The 20,017-nt window shown below is 31.8% G+C and overlaps 1 protein-coding gene across 5 annotated transcripts in view; it reads left to right on the top strand.

Moving 5' to 3' along the window:
- Window positions 1–20,017, top strand: part of LOC145279908 (neo-calmodulin) — a 933,613-nt gene that overhangs the window by 791,640 nt on the left and 121,956 nt on the right. The window contains exon 5 of one of the 5 annotated variants that reach the window (XM_080131462.1): window positions 14,871–14,914. The exons of the other annotated variants lie outside the window; for them this stretch is intronic. Coding sequence (XP_079987588.1) covers window positions 14,871–14,893 — 23 coding nt within the window. The 3' untranslated portion in view covers window positions 14,894–14,914. The remainder of the gene's footprint in view (window positions 1–14,870; window positions 14,915–20,017) is intronic. 5 annotated transcript variants of the gene reach the window in all.

A 20,017-nucleotide genomic window follows, 5' to 3' on the forward strand; every position in this document is an offset into this window, starting at 1 on the left:
GTCACCCTAATTTTACTTTCTATGTCCTTCCAGTGGAGTTTTGTCTGATATTCTCTCCGATCCTTCACAACTATTTTATGTAGATACAAGCGATGCTGGAGTCAAGTAGTTTTTTTATTATTATTATTTTGGAACGACTATCAGGTTGTTATTGCTGATTCTATATTTTTATTGTATTCCCATGCAATTTCGTTATGTGGGTTTCCACACTCGATGATTGTTTGTAATATTTCAGCTCTTTTTATCCATGTCGTGCTTTGTACTCTCAATACTCACTTTGGTTCCACTACTTGGCCTTTTGGTCAAGATCAAAGTGTATTATCTGTTCTTCAGATGCTGCACTTCCATTTCTTGTTCTCTTTCGGTGGAGGATCAGTCGTTCACGACTGAGACAATTTTTTTATTTTTGTACCTTTTCTCCACGTTAAAAAACGACCCTGGTGCCTAACTCTGTCCCGTGGGGAGGCATAGTAAATAGGTACTTTAACTGAACTGTTTATCTCTTTTCTATTTCTGCTTTTCTTTCTTTCTTTCTTTCATCTTCTTCTTCTTCTTCTTCTCATTAAAAAAATCATGAACAATAGTTTCGTACTGGTAAAAACAGGTGATATTTTGGAGGTCTATGTGATAGCAAGTCTCTCTAGATATTTCAGTATTCTACACTATTTTTCTATCACTATGAAATTAACTATTTTCGCACCGGCCGTTTATTAGTGAGTTTCCGTTGATAATATATAGTTTCTCAAGAATTTGAGTAACCATATATCTCCTTGCAGTTGCTCTCTATATCCACGACCACTTTTTATAATGCCAACCAATATCAGTGCCAGTGCAATTTTTTGTAGAGGGCGTCAGCTAGTAGTAGTAGTAGTAGTAGTAGTAGTAGTAGTAGTTTTCAATCATTGCAAATGATCGCTAAAGGGTAAAAATGGGTGGCGCTTCTTGGAGTATGAACCTCGGATTTCTAGTTCCTTCCGATTCTTTCGATCTTCATTGCAACTATCTTAGGGTTATCGCATCAGCCGTTTACTATTGAGTTCACCCAGGTCGATGACTTTCTCAGCAATTTGCCTTACAATATGATGGTGATTTTTATCCACACAGATATCCCATAACCATTTCGAGCCATTTTGGCACCAATTGTCACCTGATTATGTGCGTTGGTTTCCGCACTGTGTGATTTTTTAATATGTCATCTGTTGTCACCATTGCCGTCGTTTATAAGTTGTCAATCCTTTTGATTCCGATTTCTCATATTTTCCTCAAGTATTTGTAGCTGATACTAGTTCTCAAAATATTGTTGGTATTATGCTGGTTTCCTTTATGTGGTATATGCCATTCGGCGTTAGTGTTTGCGTACTAAAACTGATCGTCTCCTTCAGCTTCAATTTGTGATCTAAGGAAGAGGAGAGAAAGGTGGAAAAAAGGAGACGATGGAAAAGAAGACAGAAAAGATAGAGAAAAATAATTGATGAAAGAGGGAGAGGGGGGAGATAGATAAAAAGAAAATATAGACAGGAGTGATCTAGGTAGGAAATACGAGGAGATGTAAATATAAGAGAGAAAAAGTATCCAGACAAAGAAATTAGAACGAGAAGGGATAGAGAGACTTGTTGATAATAAAGAGAAATAAGAGATAAAAGAGAGAGAGAGAGAGAGAGAGAGAGGACCAGAGATAGCAAAGATAGAGATAGACACATTAACGAAATAGAAAGGACAGTGGGAAAGAGTGAGAGAAAATGGGGGAGAGAAAATTGTCTGATGTGGCGACATTTGAGATCTCTTTGATGTACAAAATGTGTTTGCTTTTTTTCTATGTCGTTATTATTTGCACCTCTGATTTATAGGTCTCACCTATGTCAACAATTGTCTTTGCATCTCCTTCTTATGCAAATTTATATATATATATATATATATATATATATATATATATATATATATATATATATATATATATATACACCAGAAAACCCCGACGTTGCCCGGGTTGAATTAGGATAAACAAATGTTTCATACCCTATTTTATTGCCATCGAAATAGGTGAAATTTCCAATTTTTCAATCAAATCAATTGATTGCCTACTATAGTTGCACCGAGAGGAATCATCACATGTCATAATACGTTGATAAGACAAAGGCACGTTCAAAATGAATGTTTCTGTTTAGAGCACAATTGGACCATTTGACACGAGTTTTCAATTTAAACCAACGTATAAAAATAAGTTTATAAAATCAATAGTAGTTTCCTACAGTGCAATGTAGATTACAATGTATTATTATTATTATTGTTGGCTCACATGGAGCTTTCACAAAAGTCAACAAACGATCTGATTCGAAACCTGCGGTGTTCTCTGGAGGCTGAGTGACAACAAGTCTCCCCAGACGTCCAGTTCTCTCCACCTCCTTCGGTAGCATTTGCAAATGAATTTGCATCATCGCAAGAACCTCTTACCATTGATTTCTCGCCGGCAGTGGCCATTGGTTTATACTGGAATTTGAGTGGCATTAAGCCTCCCCAAAGTCCCAGTTCTCTTTGCGCTTGTCCAACCGAGGTCTGGCTGGCGCTCTCTCCTCGGTCTTTCAGTCCTTCTTTACCCTTTTCAGCTCTTTGGTGTCACTTTTTATTGGGAGTAGCGGTGGTAAAACTATGGGGGGTATTATTATTATTATTATTATTAATAATATTATTATCATTATAAAAATCATATTTTTTTTACTTTATTTAGAATGCGCGAACGACTCAGTGGATGTTCACTTTTCCCATTCAAACAAAGGGAGATTATCTCTAACGAGCAGAAAATTAAATCAGTCAGCGTATTATGAGAGTTAATCCTCTTGCGTATCCATAAGCATGCAAGCATAACATATCCCTCCAGAGAATCTAAACGTCCACACACACACACACACACGCGCGCATATATATATATATATATATATATATATATATATATATATATATATATATATATATATATATGACGATCAAATCTGCATAGTACTGAATTTACTAGGAAATCTTGATACGCATATTATTGTATTGTTACTACCAGACATATATATACACAGTCATATTTGACTGATCGTATATTTACCCACATGTATAGATTCATGAATATCTAATAAAGGAAAACAAACAATTAATCTCTATTTATCAAGAATTCATAATTATATAGGAAAATATGAAGCTATAAAAATGCAAGTGTAAAAATGTACGTATATACACCGACCATTCATAACTGGAGATGGACTTGAATGCATACAAGACACTACCTTCGAGTATCTAAGACCTCTCTGTATAGAGGTTTGTCAGGTCAACCTAGTTTGAGGGTAAGTTTCCTTACACGTAAACCCTGACTAAATATTCAAAATCACATAGTATTCGCGTCCCAGATAAGATCTCAATATGGCTAACCAACACTGGCTCTTATTGGAACCAAGAGGCTGCAAAAAGTATACGATAACATATTTGAATAGTTAATTGGAGAGAGGAAAATTATGTCCTCAACTTCTTTACTCCGTGTTTGAGAGGTAAAGAATAACTTTAATGGAATATTCAAATATATATGTATCTCGTATAGAGACCAAGTGTTAGCCCTAGGAAAGGTGTTCCTTAATTTTTGAGAATTTCACCCGAAGTAAAATGAAGCAAAACAAGATCACTATATTTACTTATAAATCTTAGAACACAACTTTTTGTAGCGAATACGTATGCTTCCTCGTTGAATTATTAACCAATCAATTTTATTGGAATAATAGTAAAATGCAACAAATCTTGTAAAAAGACAAAAGATATTTCATCTGTATACGATCTGAATGTTTATCCAAGGCGACTTGAAACCTGGAAAGATAGGCATCATCACTCATCTCCCTGAAACAGCTGTAACGCAATACATGTTTACACACGTGTTAATATATAGACACTCGAGACCTGACACGTTGTAAGAGAGTACTTGGCAAAAGAAGACCAAGACGAAGAATAATTCGACTCACTTTTTTCCTTTGAAACAACGACATTTATTTCTAGGTACTTTCCTGAATCAAACGTTATCTATAACATGATCTTTATCGTTCTTATCGTCGGTTTGTACACGCGTTCTTTTTATAGTCCTTTTCTTTATCGTGACGTCACTTTATCGTGACAAAATTTGCATACAGCAGACATACGCGCGTCCGCGCTCTGTTACACAGCATGTCCATTTGGCAGGTTGTTCAAGGGAGCAAATACATTGACATAGAATGCTGCCTTTTTTCATGTTGAAACGAAAACGACGATGATCCGTCTTCTGCGAGTAACTACGGATACTACTGAGACTATGTGTGTTGGGGTGAAAGACTCTATTAACAGTAGATTTACATTTCCTTTGATGATAATGTGTTACAGAATTAGGTAATTTCGCATCCTTCGCGGCTCAAGTGATGGCAGATGTAGTTTCTGAAGCTATTCTTTGTAGGTAAGCACGGAGATTGTCAGCCGTTGAACACGCTTCAGCTATCCAATATCTTCTTGAAGATAGAAATCATACACTGTCATTCATAGTTAGTAATGCCATTCATTATTTTGACAGCTTCAATTCTTATCTCTAGTAAAGTGGTTAATCCTTAATTTTCCCAATTTATCGTGATAACTGCAGCCGTTTACTATCTTTTATAGGTGTTTTAGTTACAGTTAATAATAATAATAATAATAATAATAATAATAATAATAATAATAATAATAATAATAATAATAATAATAATAATAATAATGAAACTAAGATTGTTCTGTTAGCCTCCTTATGGCTTGGGGAGAAATGTATACGCCCTGAAAGGCTACATTCATAGAGAAGCAAGGGTGTACAATTCTTTATCGCATTTCTTCTGGTTCGTCATTCCTTGAGTTCAGTAACAAGAATACATACAAGATGACTGGACGGGGCATTTGGAAAAAAAATGAGGTGAAATAGTGTTCCGTCTTCCAGATTAGTTGCTCCCACAAGATTTTAGATTTCACTTATTTTTAGAGGCGAATAGATATATGTTCGTACGTCTTCCATGAGTATTAGTGAAAGTTGCGATATTACAGCTTCTATTATTCTCAAATGTTCTAAGTACTACATGCACTCAACGTTGCTTAAATTCAATAAAACAAATTTAATGCAGTTTTTATATTGAATTAACATTGAAGATATCGGAAATGCAAGTCAAACATTTGAGTCGAATGAAAAGAAATAACGTCGTGTTCAACTTTGCTTTTAGAAAATTTTGATAAATTTTCAATAGAACCCGCGTGACGTGAACACGGCACGCTTCGTCCACGGCGATAAGCACTGAGTGCTTTTCAAAGACATCGCTTGCCTGTAATCATGGCGGAGGTCACAACTTATCATCATCGGATGGATTTTTCTTTTTCAGTGAAATATTTTTTTATTGTACGTAGAATAAAAACAAAAATGATGATATTGTCCTTCATCAACGCGAGAAAAGAGGAGGTGTAGAATAAGAACAAGACGAAAAAAAGTGAAAAAGTGAAAAGAAGTAGCAATAGTAAAAGTAGTAGTAGTAGTAGTAGTAGTAGTAGTAATAGAAGAAGAAGAAGAAGAAGAAGAAGAAGAAGAAGATGTAGAATTTGCTCTTAACGAAAAGATAATTGAATCTGACAGGATATCACAAGTGAGTTTTTATTGATTTGACATGCATCTGGATAAAAGTATGTCACTCGTAAGAAACGATTGATATTCGACATTTTGAATTATAATCAAAGTGTAGCATCTGATCTGTCAGTGTACAAACCTGTAGGAGATAAGACATTATCAAAACAATAAATGACAAAGTCCCTCGATACTTATCCATTTTATTGACAACTTTGTAAAGACAGTGCGAAATCAAGTGGCCGTAAAGAATGGGAGTTCAAAACGTTCTAGTGACAAGAGGATGTTTTTATATAAGTGGAAATTGAGTACACATGTATCTTCCGACGTATGTTGAGTTTGCTTTTAGGTGTATACAAATAAAATAGGCATGTAGATGGACTTATGTTAACGCATCAGTTGTATTAGTATGTGTGTGCGTCGTTATGACTGTGCTTTTGTCGAGAGCCTTTCGAGTAATAAAACAGGTCGAGCTTGTTTATGACGTAAGAACAGGAAAGAAGCATGAAAAGGCTGTATATATACACTCCAATACTCGCAGTGAATATTTTTCCGTTTTGTGAAAGTTCTGATTTGAGCTTCTGTCCAATAAAAAATCGATACATCAAAACAACATTCCTATCACTGCTGCTTTGAACAATCCATTTTAAGTATTTTATAGGTCTGTAAGTCGTGAACAGCGTGGTAAGAAACTTTTTAATTTAATTTTGAGGGGGATTGCTCATCAAGAATTTGTTTACGTTGGACTTGAAGACAACCGTATTGTAGTCAGTTAGAAAACAGGAAAACGATACAGAGTTCCACGGGCGTGCAGTTCTAAGAAAGAAAGTACCGAATCTACGTGTGAGTTTAGGCATAAAGATAAAGTCAACCTAATATATATATATATATATATATATATATATATATATATATATATATATGTGTGTGTGTGTGTGTGTGTGTGTGTGTGTGTATGTATATATATATATACATATATATATATATATAAGAACAAGTAGTCAATAAAACATGTTAAAAACACTTTGAAAAAGAGTTAAAAACATATTTAATTTTAAAAAGGAAGCACAAAATAAGTGGATAGTCCTTAATCCGCGAAGTTTCGAAGAAATACTTTCCTTCTCATTAGAAGGTAGGATTTAGAAAAACGCGGGATCGGATTTTGCTTGCAAAAGTATTTAATGAAACTACAAGTAAGTCATAGATCTTACTTGGTAACAAATAGTGAATCAAAGGGAATAGGGTGAAAAAATGTGATTTCACGTGAATAGATGGTCTGGTGAAGATAAAAATATCCAATAACGGTAAAAATCCAAAATAGTTGATTAAATTTCCATTTCCACAAGTAAAATCCAAGGGAATCGCGTAATTGGAAGATGGTCCAAAGTAATCCAAAAGGCAGAAATCCGTGGAATAATTCACAAATGGTACAAGGAATGAGTTCAAATAATATTATATAAAGAAAGATAAGATGTGGTTAGAAAAAAGAATTTAAAACGTCTGTCAAGGCTGGGCTAATTTATTTTCTTCTAAATTCTATTAAGAACATGGTTCGACTGACTTCTACTTCCTACATATATATATATATATATATATATATGGCTTTATGTAGTTGCTTGTCTAGCCGCACTGATGAGCTGTGAAACAGCGAAACAATACTGTATGTAAATGACTATATATATATATATATATATATATATATATATATATATATATATATATATATATATATATATACACTAGCAGGCCGCCCGGCATTGCCAGGTTGTAAAATACGCTTAAATATGATATTTCGATTAATGCAGATTTCGTATTTATAATTATACTTGCCTGGGTGCTTAGCGTTGCCCAGGTGTTTGGAGGTGTGTGTTGAGCAAAAAAAAAAAAAATGGTAGTAGGCAGGCAGGCTCGAACCCGTACTGCAGAAAAATGAAATGAACGCGAAAAAAAAATGTTATGCCGTTGCGTCCATCGACAAACCGGAAGTGGCGATTAAGGCTAATCAACCGAAAAGAGGGGAATTTAAAAAATATCGGCGAACAAAGCAGCCCCTCCTTGTAGAAAAGTGCACGGTTGAGAATAAAGGAATTAATGTTTTTAGCCAATTTTTTTATATTTGTCGTCCGAAGAGTCGAGCTTCAAAAGGATACAGTTCTCGTGAAAATCCATCGCCTCTGTCGAAAGTTTTAGGCAGACATACATACATATATGATGGCAGCAAACTCGTTCTCGGGTATTGTCATTATATATATATACACGCATACAGTCCTGCACATCCGCCGATGGCCGGGTCTAGGCTGTGGTGCCACGAAGACCCGCCGGACCAGACCCTGGATGTTCCAGAGCCTTTATTTCCATTGACGCCCATATCCGCATCAGTTCTCATTGAGTGTCCGTTTACATACATACATACATACATACATACATACATACATACATTTAAACAGACAGGTGAGATCTATATTATAGATTATATTGGACCCAATATACATAGTAATGATTTAAAAAGCTTTTAAAAAACAATTGAAAACCAAAATGTTTAGCTTACGATTTACTTTTTCTTTTGACGTTAATGCCTGAGCTATTAAGACATGTTTTCTGCAAGACAAAAAATTAAAACATGAACCGATAGTTATTACGTTACACATGCATATTCGTAATGTCGTCATTCAATCTTCACCTGACAAATTCCATTTTTTTTAATGTTCACACTTTTCACCTATTTTCCCCGGCAAAACACCAAATATAAAGTTTTGCATGAGTTTTAATATCCTATATATTAAGTTTCATGTCTGTAAATTAAAAGCTGATAGGAGAGTTTGTTAGGCAAATTTGTTTAAACAAATATATATATATATATATATATATATATATATACGCACACATAAATATATATAGAAAAATGTTTGTGTTTACTATTACTTTTTTATGCAAATATTACGCAAGTATAAGACATGTAGAATATCTGCATGATATAGTTAATAGTTAACTAACGATAGTAATAATTAACTAAAGATGTTCAACCCATAAGAACCCGAAAAAGGGAATTAATTAAAACTAGCGTGACCTGTGGGAGTTATATAGCGAACTCATTCATATGTAATATATTGATGTTGGCATGCTGAATATGTTCAGCTTAAATTAACACGCAAGCAGAGGCTCCCGGCGTAGCCTAGTTGTAAAGTACGCTTAAATATGATAGTTTAATTGTTGTAGATTTCGTATATATCATTATAGAGTAAATGTTCTAGCGATTTTTTTATATATGAGTTGTGACTTCAAAAATAAAAAATATATCCATATGACTTATGTGCATGAGTTTGAATTGAAACCAAAACTTATGAAGAATTCTTGTTAAGATTATTTATTACAAGAAATGGAAGTCCATAACAATTAAACGACTCGAATGTAAGCGTGACACAGAAAATGAATAACATACATGTTATTGCATTAATATATAGATAAAATTATTCATAAAAAATTAGATAACGGGTGTGACATCAGCTATAATGGAAACCGAAACCAAAACTTATGAAGAATTCTTGATAAAATTATATATTACAAGAAATTGAAGTCCATAACAATAACACGACTGGCACACGCTATCGTATTAATATATAGATGAATATTTAAAAGAGTGTGCAAATTAGCTAAATCTTTTGCAAATGAATGAAATTCCACGAACCATATAAAACAAAGCTGTATTTCTTTTTAAATAAATAGAAAAGGGTTTTTTAATATGAATATCAATACACGCAAAAATTTAAAGGCGTATATATATATATATATATATATATATATATATATATATATACATATATATAATAACCATAATGATACACAATTAAAATTAACTCCTGCACATATTTTAATTTATGTTATTTTAAAATAATCGCTTTTGCAATATAATTGATCGCACGTTTTTATATTCCATAAATAGTTTTTTTACGAAATTATTTTTTTTCTAAAGTGAAATTTTTCAAGTTAAATTTAATTATTGCGGAATCGTTTGGTTATAAAATTAATAATTAAATCAATGTATTATAAACTACAATTAAAATCGAGAAAAGATGGTTTCTTGTGTTTAAATGCTTAGCTTGTTTATAATATCAATAGGTATTGTTCGTAGGGTGGTGGAGTAAAAACGTACGTAACAAAATTAAAGAGGAGGAACATGTCAGTATAGTTTGCGAGTGAAAGGGGTTGAAATTTCTCTTTTAATTAAATAGATAATATACTGAAATGCATTATGGTTGATTTAATTTCGTAATAAAATTACATTTGAATTCATTCAATTCAAATGTAATTTTATTTCAAATTTAGTAATCTCAGTTACGCCAAAAATTCGGCTTCCCCCAATCTCGTGATCCTGCCAATGACTTCGATATCCTCAAATCAAATCGCTTCTGAACGTAAACAAAGAAACAAATATTCTGAGAAACAAGCTCGGCCGAAACAAGTTCCGTAGTTGGGTAATCTTAATAAATCAATGTATAATTATTCCCGTTACGTTGATACGGAAAATACAGATAAGTTGTTTCATAATTGTATTAATATACAGGTTATATGGCAGTCATCTCCGTCGTAAATCAGTTAATGTTTTAGGAACGCGTTCAAGTAACTTTCTATCTTATGTTTGTATTCTCCTGTTTGCTTTTTGCGAGTTCAATTCGGAAGAAAAAAAATTCCGAGTTGTCACTTTCAAATAGATTTTCTTTTTGAATGGTCAATTTTTTATGGTTTTGCTACTTATTAGTATTTCCTGTTTTTTTATTGACAACAGTAAAATTTAAACAAAAACACATTTTATAGAAATATCTTAAAATGATTTAATTGTGAGAACAAAACTAAGTTAATGTTTTAATTATACATTTGTAATTTTTTTCTTGTTTTAAGTTTTTGATTGGTTTTAAAAGGAAATAATTTCGGGGTTTTTTTTCGCCCATATTTTTATGATGATAGATTTTTTTTTTTTGTACTCATATATGATTGAAAAAAATGGCGTTGTAGAAAGTAAACAGAGACACGCATTGAGCTAAAGAGAGGATATGTATATTCATAGTGATAAAAAATCCCCCGACTAGTCATTCATAATGATGTGATTCATGTCTCTGTTCAATATATATATATATATATATATATATATATATATATATATATATATAGTAAGTTATGAAAATACATATGGCAATTAAGCTACACATAATATTCCGCGTTTTATTCTCGTCAGAATTCGTCAGGCTTATACGGAAAGTTGTAGTTATCACACATTTATATATACGTACATGCTATTGAATTGATAACCAGTTTCCACCGCACCCATCCTAATCAGCCAATTGGCGGGCACTTCCAGGGCAAAGGCACAGTTGACCTCCAGTTCACTCCTTCTTTTTATTTGTTTTATGGGAAAGGTTGATATCCTTTTGTTGTAATAAGCTGATCTACTTTCAGCCTAGGTGTAATTAGATTTGTTATAGTTTATGTGTGTGTGCGTGTGTGTGCGTGCGTGTGTGTGTGTGTGTGTGTAGAGAGAGAGAGACTTATTTATGAATATATATGTTTTTATATTTTATTTTTCATTTTATTTATTTATTCATTTTCTAATTGTCGATTTCAAATTTTATTTTGTATTGCTATTCTAGAGTAAAGTTTATCCTGTGAACACAGTTGTTCACTATTTTTCTCCTACAGTTGAATAAATGTTGCGGTTCTTTAAAGAATAGGATAGAAAATTTTGAATTCAGACATAATCTATATGTATCGTCTACGTCCCTACATGTACTTGCTTGTCTTACTATTTTCCATTCGACTATCGGCGAACGTCTACTTTCTTTGAGTTCCCAGTATTGGTTTGTTAGCGCTCTTTTCATTCTGTGCTTTTTGTTTTGAACGTACTTTTATGGTCATAATACCTGATTTTGAAATCTAAGGAGGTTATACCTACGTAATATTTCTTTTTATTTGGTTGTTCTTTTGCAAATATTGTGGCCTGGTAAACTATGCTTTTGGTTAGACATTTATTTTGAAGTGAGTAGAGTGTGCGGGATCTACAGTTGCATTTGTCTTGTTCATTATTAGTATTTTTATTTTTATTTCTATTAGAGTTGTTGTTGTTGTTGTTGTTGTTTGGGTTTGGTTTATTATTATTATTATTATTATTTCTACTAGTTGTATATAGATAGATAGATAGATAGATAGATAGATAGATAGATAGATAGATAGATATATCTTGGGTTGATCATATTGGGGAGTCAAATAACAACCTCTCACTAACGTATAAGTTAATGTTCTTTGTGTAAACAAATGGAGCTTAGGCGTTTGGGCAATGTTTGATCTATATAATTTTACACGCCCATCTTAGCAACAGCCAACAACGAAAGAGTAGAAGACTAATATATATATATATATATATATATATATATATATATATATATATATATATATATATATATATATATAGCCTTCTGTTAAATTCACCTTCCGCATCCCCGTATTTACAAAGCCATTTGGCGAAAGTAACGCCAGACAAATTTTTAGCTGCGGATGACCAAAACTATATCGAATGTATCTTTTTTAAACAAATATAAAAATAGAAGTTTTATTCAAACAGTCTTTATATGAACTTTTATAACAAAATTATAACTTTTCTAATAGAAATATGTTTATAAACTGTTTTATTTTAATATTTATGAACAGTTCTTCGTTTTATTTTTTTAAAGAGATCTTGTTTAAAAAATATTTATGAGCTGTTTTTTTGTTTATGAAATGAGATTTTTAATAGTCATCTGTCAGAACTCCTCTACAGACATTTACCATAAATATTTTGTTTTTTCAAATATTTCCTGTTGAGAAAAACAAAATCTAGTTTATTACTTATTTTTCATGTTATTTGATCAAGAAGAAATTGGAGCTTTTTTTTTGGGGGGGGGGGTAATTTCTTTATTTATTTCCTTTTCAGTGAATTTTATTCAAATAGAAGAATTAACAATTTATTTTAGTAAGAAGGATAAAACATTTTAGTAAGAAAGATAACGAAATAGTAATTCGTTCTGACTAAAATAATATCAGAAGAAATACATCTTTTCTGATAAAAATAAAGTTCGTTTCATTTTGTTTGGAAAACAGTTCATAATATTGTCATAATGCATGTTCTATTTTTGCTGGATAAAAAAAATTTAAAAAAAAAACAGTTCATAGTAATAATTTTTTTTAAAAACTACATGAATTAAAAAAAAAAGAGTTAATAACCATATTATTGGAGGGCCGGTAGTTCATAAGTAGATATAAAAAAACTGTTAATAAAAGTAAAAAAAAAACAGTACATGAATTTGAAAAAAAAACAATTCATATTATTATTATTATTATTATTATCATCATCATCATCATCATCATTATCATTATTATTATTATTATTATTATTATTATCATTATTATTATTATTTGGCGGAAGTAAGATCAAACAAATTTTGAGCTACGGATGATCAAAACTGTTATAGAATGTATCCTTCTTTTTTATGCAAATATAAAATAAAAGTTTTATTCAAACTGTCTTTATTTGAACTTTTATAAGAAAATTATAACCTTTTTTATTATTATTATTATTATTATTATTATTATTATTATTATTATGATTATTATTATCATTATTATTATAATAATAAAATTATTATTATTATTATTATTATTATTATTATTATTATTATTATAACAAAAATAACAACAACAACAACAACAATAATACCAGTAATAATAATAATAGTATTTACTTACTATTTAATGCGAATATTAAGTAGTGATTTATCACAGAAATTGTATAAACATTTTTCGTATTAGGTAAAAAGTTAGTTAAAGATGGTAATTAACATACCCAGGTACTTTACCACCATTCAAGGAATCAGCATAAGCTACTAGCATAGAGCATTTTAACATTAAATTGGATGAATTCAGAAATAATTATAAATGTTTTGGGAGTAATATCCGACGAAATACTTAACCGAATTTCATCTTTCTATCGTATTAAAATTATATATACCAGCGAGACCTGTGGAAATTCCACAGGGGACTTATTCATATGTAATATATTGATGTTGGCATTCTGTAGATATTCAGTGTAAATCGAGACGCTCTGGTATTATTGTAGCCCTTTTGTTAAAACTGTAAAAGTATTTATCTAAACTAGCACGGTGGTAAAGTACGCTTAAATATGATATTTTAATTCTTGCAGCTTTCGTATGTATTATTATAGAGTTAATGTTCTATCGATTTTTATATATTATAAAGTTGTGATTTCCAAAATAAAAATATATATCCATATGACTTAGATGCATTAGCTTGAACCGAAACTGAAATAAAAACTTATGAATATATATATATATATATATATATATATATATATATATATATATATATATATATATATATATATATATATATATATATATATATATATATATAACTTGAGTTCCTTCAGCCATAATCGAAATCGAAAACAAAACTAATGAAGAATTCTTGATAAAATTATTTATTTAAAAAATAGATTACTGGAATGCCATAAATTATAATCGAAACCAAAGCTAAGGAATTCTTGATAAAATTATTTATAAAAAAAATAGATGACTTAAGTGCCATCAGCTATAATCGAAACCGGAACCTAAACTTATCAAGAATTCTTGGTAAAATTATTTATGGCAAGAAATGGAAGTAGATAACAATTAAATGACCCGGATGTAAACGTGACACACAAAATAACACACACGCTATCGTATTAGTATATAAATTCCCTGTAACGAGTTAATTTAAATTTTTAAGTGTTGATTGAAAAATGGTATTTCATTAAGTTTTTAAGAATCAAGTTTGTTATAACGTTTTACATTGGCAACTTTTTATTTACTTGTGGTCTTGTTTACAACTAATTTACATAATTTCATTTTATTTTTAATATATTTGTTAGCTTCCTTAATAAATGGATACATATTTATTGCTGTTTGGATATTATTTAGTATGGGACCTGATTTAATATTTCATTATATACTTTTTTTTAATTCAGACTGTTAATTCAACCTTCTAATAAAACGCATCTCATATATGTGATGACTTTTTTTTGGAATAGACATGATGAAAATTATGAAAAATGTTCATGCAGAATAAAATTTTCAAATTTGAAAATGAAAACTTCACTCGAAATGTTTTGCTTTTTGTCCCATTGTGTGATAAACTGACAATCAAATGAAAATCGCTTTTCCAGAATGGTACCAGTTGCTGTTGTGAGGGAGCATCCTCCTGGGCGTGGTACAGTAATCATATATTTCTCCAAGTTTATAATTGAGTGGGAACCTTGCTACCCTTAAACTTTTCTAATGCAGTCAAGTCGGCGTCAAGATTCCTTGCCACGTGATCAGATCTTTTTGGGGTTTCTTTTTCTTTTATTTTCGTTTTCTCCCCAAGGAAGCTCATACACTTTCGACGTAATTTACCATTAAACGTAATTTACTATTAAATGAAATAAACGTTCAGTTTAGCTTATTAAATAGCTGATATTTTTTTATATATGAACTAAAAATATGAAATATTTACAAATATAGAATTTTGCATTGAAAAAAATATTTTTTCTCGAAATAATTATAGGAATATACAAGGAATGTAATTTATAATGTCAAAATATTATATTGCTTTAAGCATTAACTAAATATTGAACACGAAATATAGAAATACAGTTTGTTGTTTGCATAAATATCAAAGAAATAAATGAAATCATCAGTTATAAGAACGGCTGCTGTAAGAATGTTTCTGATAGACTTTGTCGAAATAATTTTAATTATTTTCACTTCATCAGTAGAATCTCGAGATTCGCGGAGATTTGATGATGATTAATTCACACTAACTTTTAACAGAACCCTCTGAACTGGATAAGATCGAAGCAATGTGAAGGTTAAATCTTTTAACAACGCTTAAACGTGAATTTGACGTCATTATTACAGTAATTCTCGTATGTGGAAAAATTATAGAGGAAAATTGACTGCGTAGACACCAAATCGCTAAGAGCTGCTCTCAACATCACCCGGAGTAAAGAATAAGATTTGCTTGTCAGTGGTGGATGACTAAGGATGAAATCGTCAGTTTTATGGATGTCAAAACCGAGATGTGATTCAATGGAAAGATCACCCATAAACTCTAACGCAGCAGAAACAACCGAAAAAGATTGGTTGCATAAAAGGTGAAGGCGCAAGTAATCAGAAGAAAACGAAGCTGGTACTTTAAGAAATGCTGCAAGAAACTTGACGATCAAATAATTTTATAAAGCGTGGATTCAAAAGGCCGCGTGTAAAATTCTAAATACAAATCAAGGACTAGAATGTTTTTGGTCGATTTCAGTATTGCACACTTTGGTGTAGTTTGTTAACTTTACTCTGACAATAAAAGCATCTGCAACTGATGAACTGTGCAAAATATTTTTGATGGAAATCGATCCAGAAAATGCATGATGTCACTTGATGTTAAGAACTAACAAGAACGAAAGAATATTATCGCAAATACAGGAGATGCTTATTGTCAGCATAAAGAGGATTACACAGGATTGCAGTTCCTGAAAAGAAGTTACTGAAATTAAAAGCTGTATTACAGATAGATATTTAAACGGAGAATTGATAACGACTACTAAATTAATGGATCAAACAAGTTGGAACAAAGTGAGCATGGAATGGATTAAATAATTCTGAAAAGCAAAAGCTTATAATATTATTTATCAAAAAAGGCGGAGGCTAGCAACATCATGCCTGTAAGAGAAGTTGCATAGGAGAAATTAGAAATACGTTTCTGCACATGATAAAGGATACTGAAATGGGGCAGAGATTCATCAACATGGATTCATCAACATAGATTCATCAACATAGATTCATCAACATAGATTCATCAACATAGATACGACAACAGTTCTTCATGCATAGTATGATAGAAGAATTGTAGAGTTAGAGAAATACCTCGGCGTGAGAAAGTGCTCATAGCGATAGAGAGAGCCTATTACAATCAGAAAGAGCAATAGATTTAATGCATAAACTCACGAAATATTCGATGAAAAAGAAAGACCAAGAAGTTTTAGAGTTGATTTCTTCCCAAGAGCAGAGTCATTCATGGGAATCTCAGCAAAAAAGGAACATTTCGTTGGCTTTAAGACACGATCTTAATCTTAACAAGTTTAAACGAAGCAAACCATTTCGTAAAACTTGAAATCTTCGTTCAAATATGAATTCCTACATTTCCAAATGAATACTGCAGATGTTGTATCTATGAAACTCTCAATATCCTTTCATACAGAACTTTCTAATTATAAATGATAATGAATTGGATTATTTTAGCATTTTACTGCAGTTTTATAGTTTATGCATTCTTCGGGTGTGTTTTCTAAATAGTGCGATGCATTTAAATACTAATTTGTATTAAAAGGTGTAAACCCCTTCAAGTAAATACAGTGTGTCTCACACTTTGAATGACGCTAAAACATTTATTTATAAACATAGAGTGAAATGGAATAACTTCAAATACAGAAGACAATTGTAACTGAAGAATCATGTTCGCAAATGTTAAAATTGAATGCCATTGTTATTTACACAGTGCTGATAAAACGCACCGCGGGATTCGTAAACGTTATGAGACAAGTCATTACAGTACATTTTGAAACACATTGTATTAAACTTAAATATCAAACGTAGTAGACAGTCTTGAGGAACATATACCAGAAAGAAAAGTTGTAAATAAATCATACACTATTCCCTATGACTACGAAATTCCACAGCTACATACCTAGAAAATGGGGCTATTAAGCCTGGCATAGTGATATAGGACTAGTTAAAGTCAATGTCCCTAATGATACTGGTCTTAACAGAGCAGAGAGGGAGAAAATAACAAAATACCAACGACTTATGTGCAACATAAAAAAGAAACCGGAATTTTAAGAAGGTATCGATCATACCAGTCATTATAGGAGCAACTGGGCTAATGAAAAAGAATTTTAAAAAACTATCTGACGAATATACCCGGTGAACCAAGTGCAAGAAAAATACAAATAATAGCACTTAAAGGGACGGATAGAATCTTTAAAAAATATCTCGGTTAGAGTAACAAAACTAATGGGAGAATGTTTGGCATCCGGTGGAATGCCCCATCCTCAGCAAAAACAAAGTAAAAATAAAATTAAAACTATTCTGAAGCTCTTATGCGATGAAATAGCTTGCACACAATTCGAGATGTTTGTGGAATCTAACCTGAATAGTAGTTAAAAACGTGTTACTAATTTCCATACTACAAACAACGCGGTAAACGTTCAGCTGTTTTCGTAATTTCTCCCAAAATACGCAAAACTAATTAAAATTATGCCTAAAGAAAAGATATATAAACGGTTGTAATATTTTCTATTCGCACGGTTTCTTCAGTTTAGCTAGTCACAAATAACTTTTATAGTAACAATGTTCGGTCCCGAAAGTAAAATATATATCACGTGACATCAAATGGTGACGTCCACTTATCTGTACTTGTCAAGTTGAAGAGTACCACAGACCTCCATTGTAAAACCTTTCCTTCAATTAATATCTTGAAATCTTTTTAATGTGTGCGTGACATTAGTTGAGTTTTTTTTTTGTTTCTTTGATGATAGAATCTTTTGACTTTGTAGATCGTTAGAGCTTTTGATTTTGAAGTGGCATTTTTCCTTATTGCTTTCATCCTCTCTATTTCTCCCTCGCTCTCTGTAGCTCTTTCCCCCCCCCCTTTTTTTTTTTTTTTTTTTTTCTTTCACCCAACGATTATTTTATTTTACCCTTTCTCTATATTTTTGTTTTAGCCAAACTTTTTTGTTGTAGAGAGCGGTTAACACCGTTTTACAATTGACTATTCAATTCTCAAGAGCTGATCATCATTTACGATATAAGTGTGTGTTCATTATTATCATTCATTAAAAATGATTGGTTCTTTGCATCCTTCTGACAAGATGAATTGATCTGACAGTGAATAAAATTTCTATTCTCGGAATAAAATATGGTCCTGGTCACTCCTGGGTGTACTTCGCATGATTTATCTTTTCTCTTTAAAACGGGATTAATTTATTGCCAATCGCATAAGAAATTCCTACTTAGGGGGTTGCTCAAGTTTTTTTATGGAGCCAAGGTGTACCATATCTTATTGCGCATATTTTCTCTTTAATTTTTGACGTTGTGCCAGATTTTTCTGTGGTCGGACGGAAATAATCCCGACTTCCACAATGTCAATGGTAAGCTTTCATAGTCGTCTGCGGTTTCTCGTTATGAGGGAGATATAAATCGAAATATATGTTCACATTACATTAAAATTTTGCATTCTGGTACAATCACAGAAAAGGGGGAAGGAAGGAAAGAACCTATAAGAGTAGAAAACTTCCCGGCATCTGAGAAGCTCAACAATGAAGGGCTGGTATTTTGTTGATTGTAGGGTTAATCGGAGGTACGTTGAAATGAAGCACAAGGTCAGCAAATTTGACGAAGTGCATTTCATTAAATATTTGGTTCGTCGGCTAGGTTCATACAAGAAAAGAATATGCGAACGTTATAATATTAGCAAAAAGGTACTGCCTCGCTAATTAGCAGATACTTCTGTATGATATGGTACTGTATTAGGAAACGCACCCTTCACCCTTGCTTATTCAGTAAAGAGGTTGGTTTCGACTATTTTTGCACGCGACCAAAATGGCCACACAGAGATGATTTTCTAAACGTTGCAGCATTGTAGTGGGAGGCAATTAAATTCATACTGACAGTCAGACACCCGGTATTACTAGTTCATTTAAGTACATATTGTTACCTTACACCTTACCATTAAGTATATACATTTTTTATATACTCGTGTTTTCATTGTAATCCAGGTTGCTGATAAGAACTGCGTGGACTTTTGTTGTTTAATTTATAAAGGTTTTATTTAAAACAGAAACATGAAATGGTGTACACGTGCGTGTTAAGAAGAGAAAGAAAAAGAGACAAAAAGAGGCCGATAGCTATCAATATATTCTTATCTTGTAGATAGTTTGATTTTGGAAACCCCATCAATTGTTTAGTGGATTTCATCTGCTCTTTATTTTTTCTTCCAGCACCGTTCAACTCTCTTTTTCTCTATATTTTTCTCCATGTCTTACTCTTGAAAAAATATTTATTGATCTGTGTAACCCGACGGCCCAATCAATAGCATGGCCGACCCGCGTATTACGTAAATGTCTTGGAACGGTACCAGATTGTAACAATAGGATATGAGAATATTAGAATCAGTCGCTTAGGTGTCTTTATGTCAGAGTTGAAGAGTAAAAGCATACCTTAGATTTTGGTGTGGCTGGCTCCTTCACTTTCTCGTGATAATGTCTTCATGCTAGTGATCTCC

This window comes from Euprymna scolopes, chromosome 7 (assembly GCF_053919585.1).
Source record: "Euprymna scolopes isolate OS-2025 chromosome 7, ASM5391958v1, whole genome shotgun sequence".
In the NCBI taxonomy this organism is placed as follows: domain Eukaryota; kingdom Metazoa; phylum Mollusca; class Cephalopoda; order Sepiida; family Sepiolidae; genus Euprymna; species Euprymna scolopes.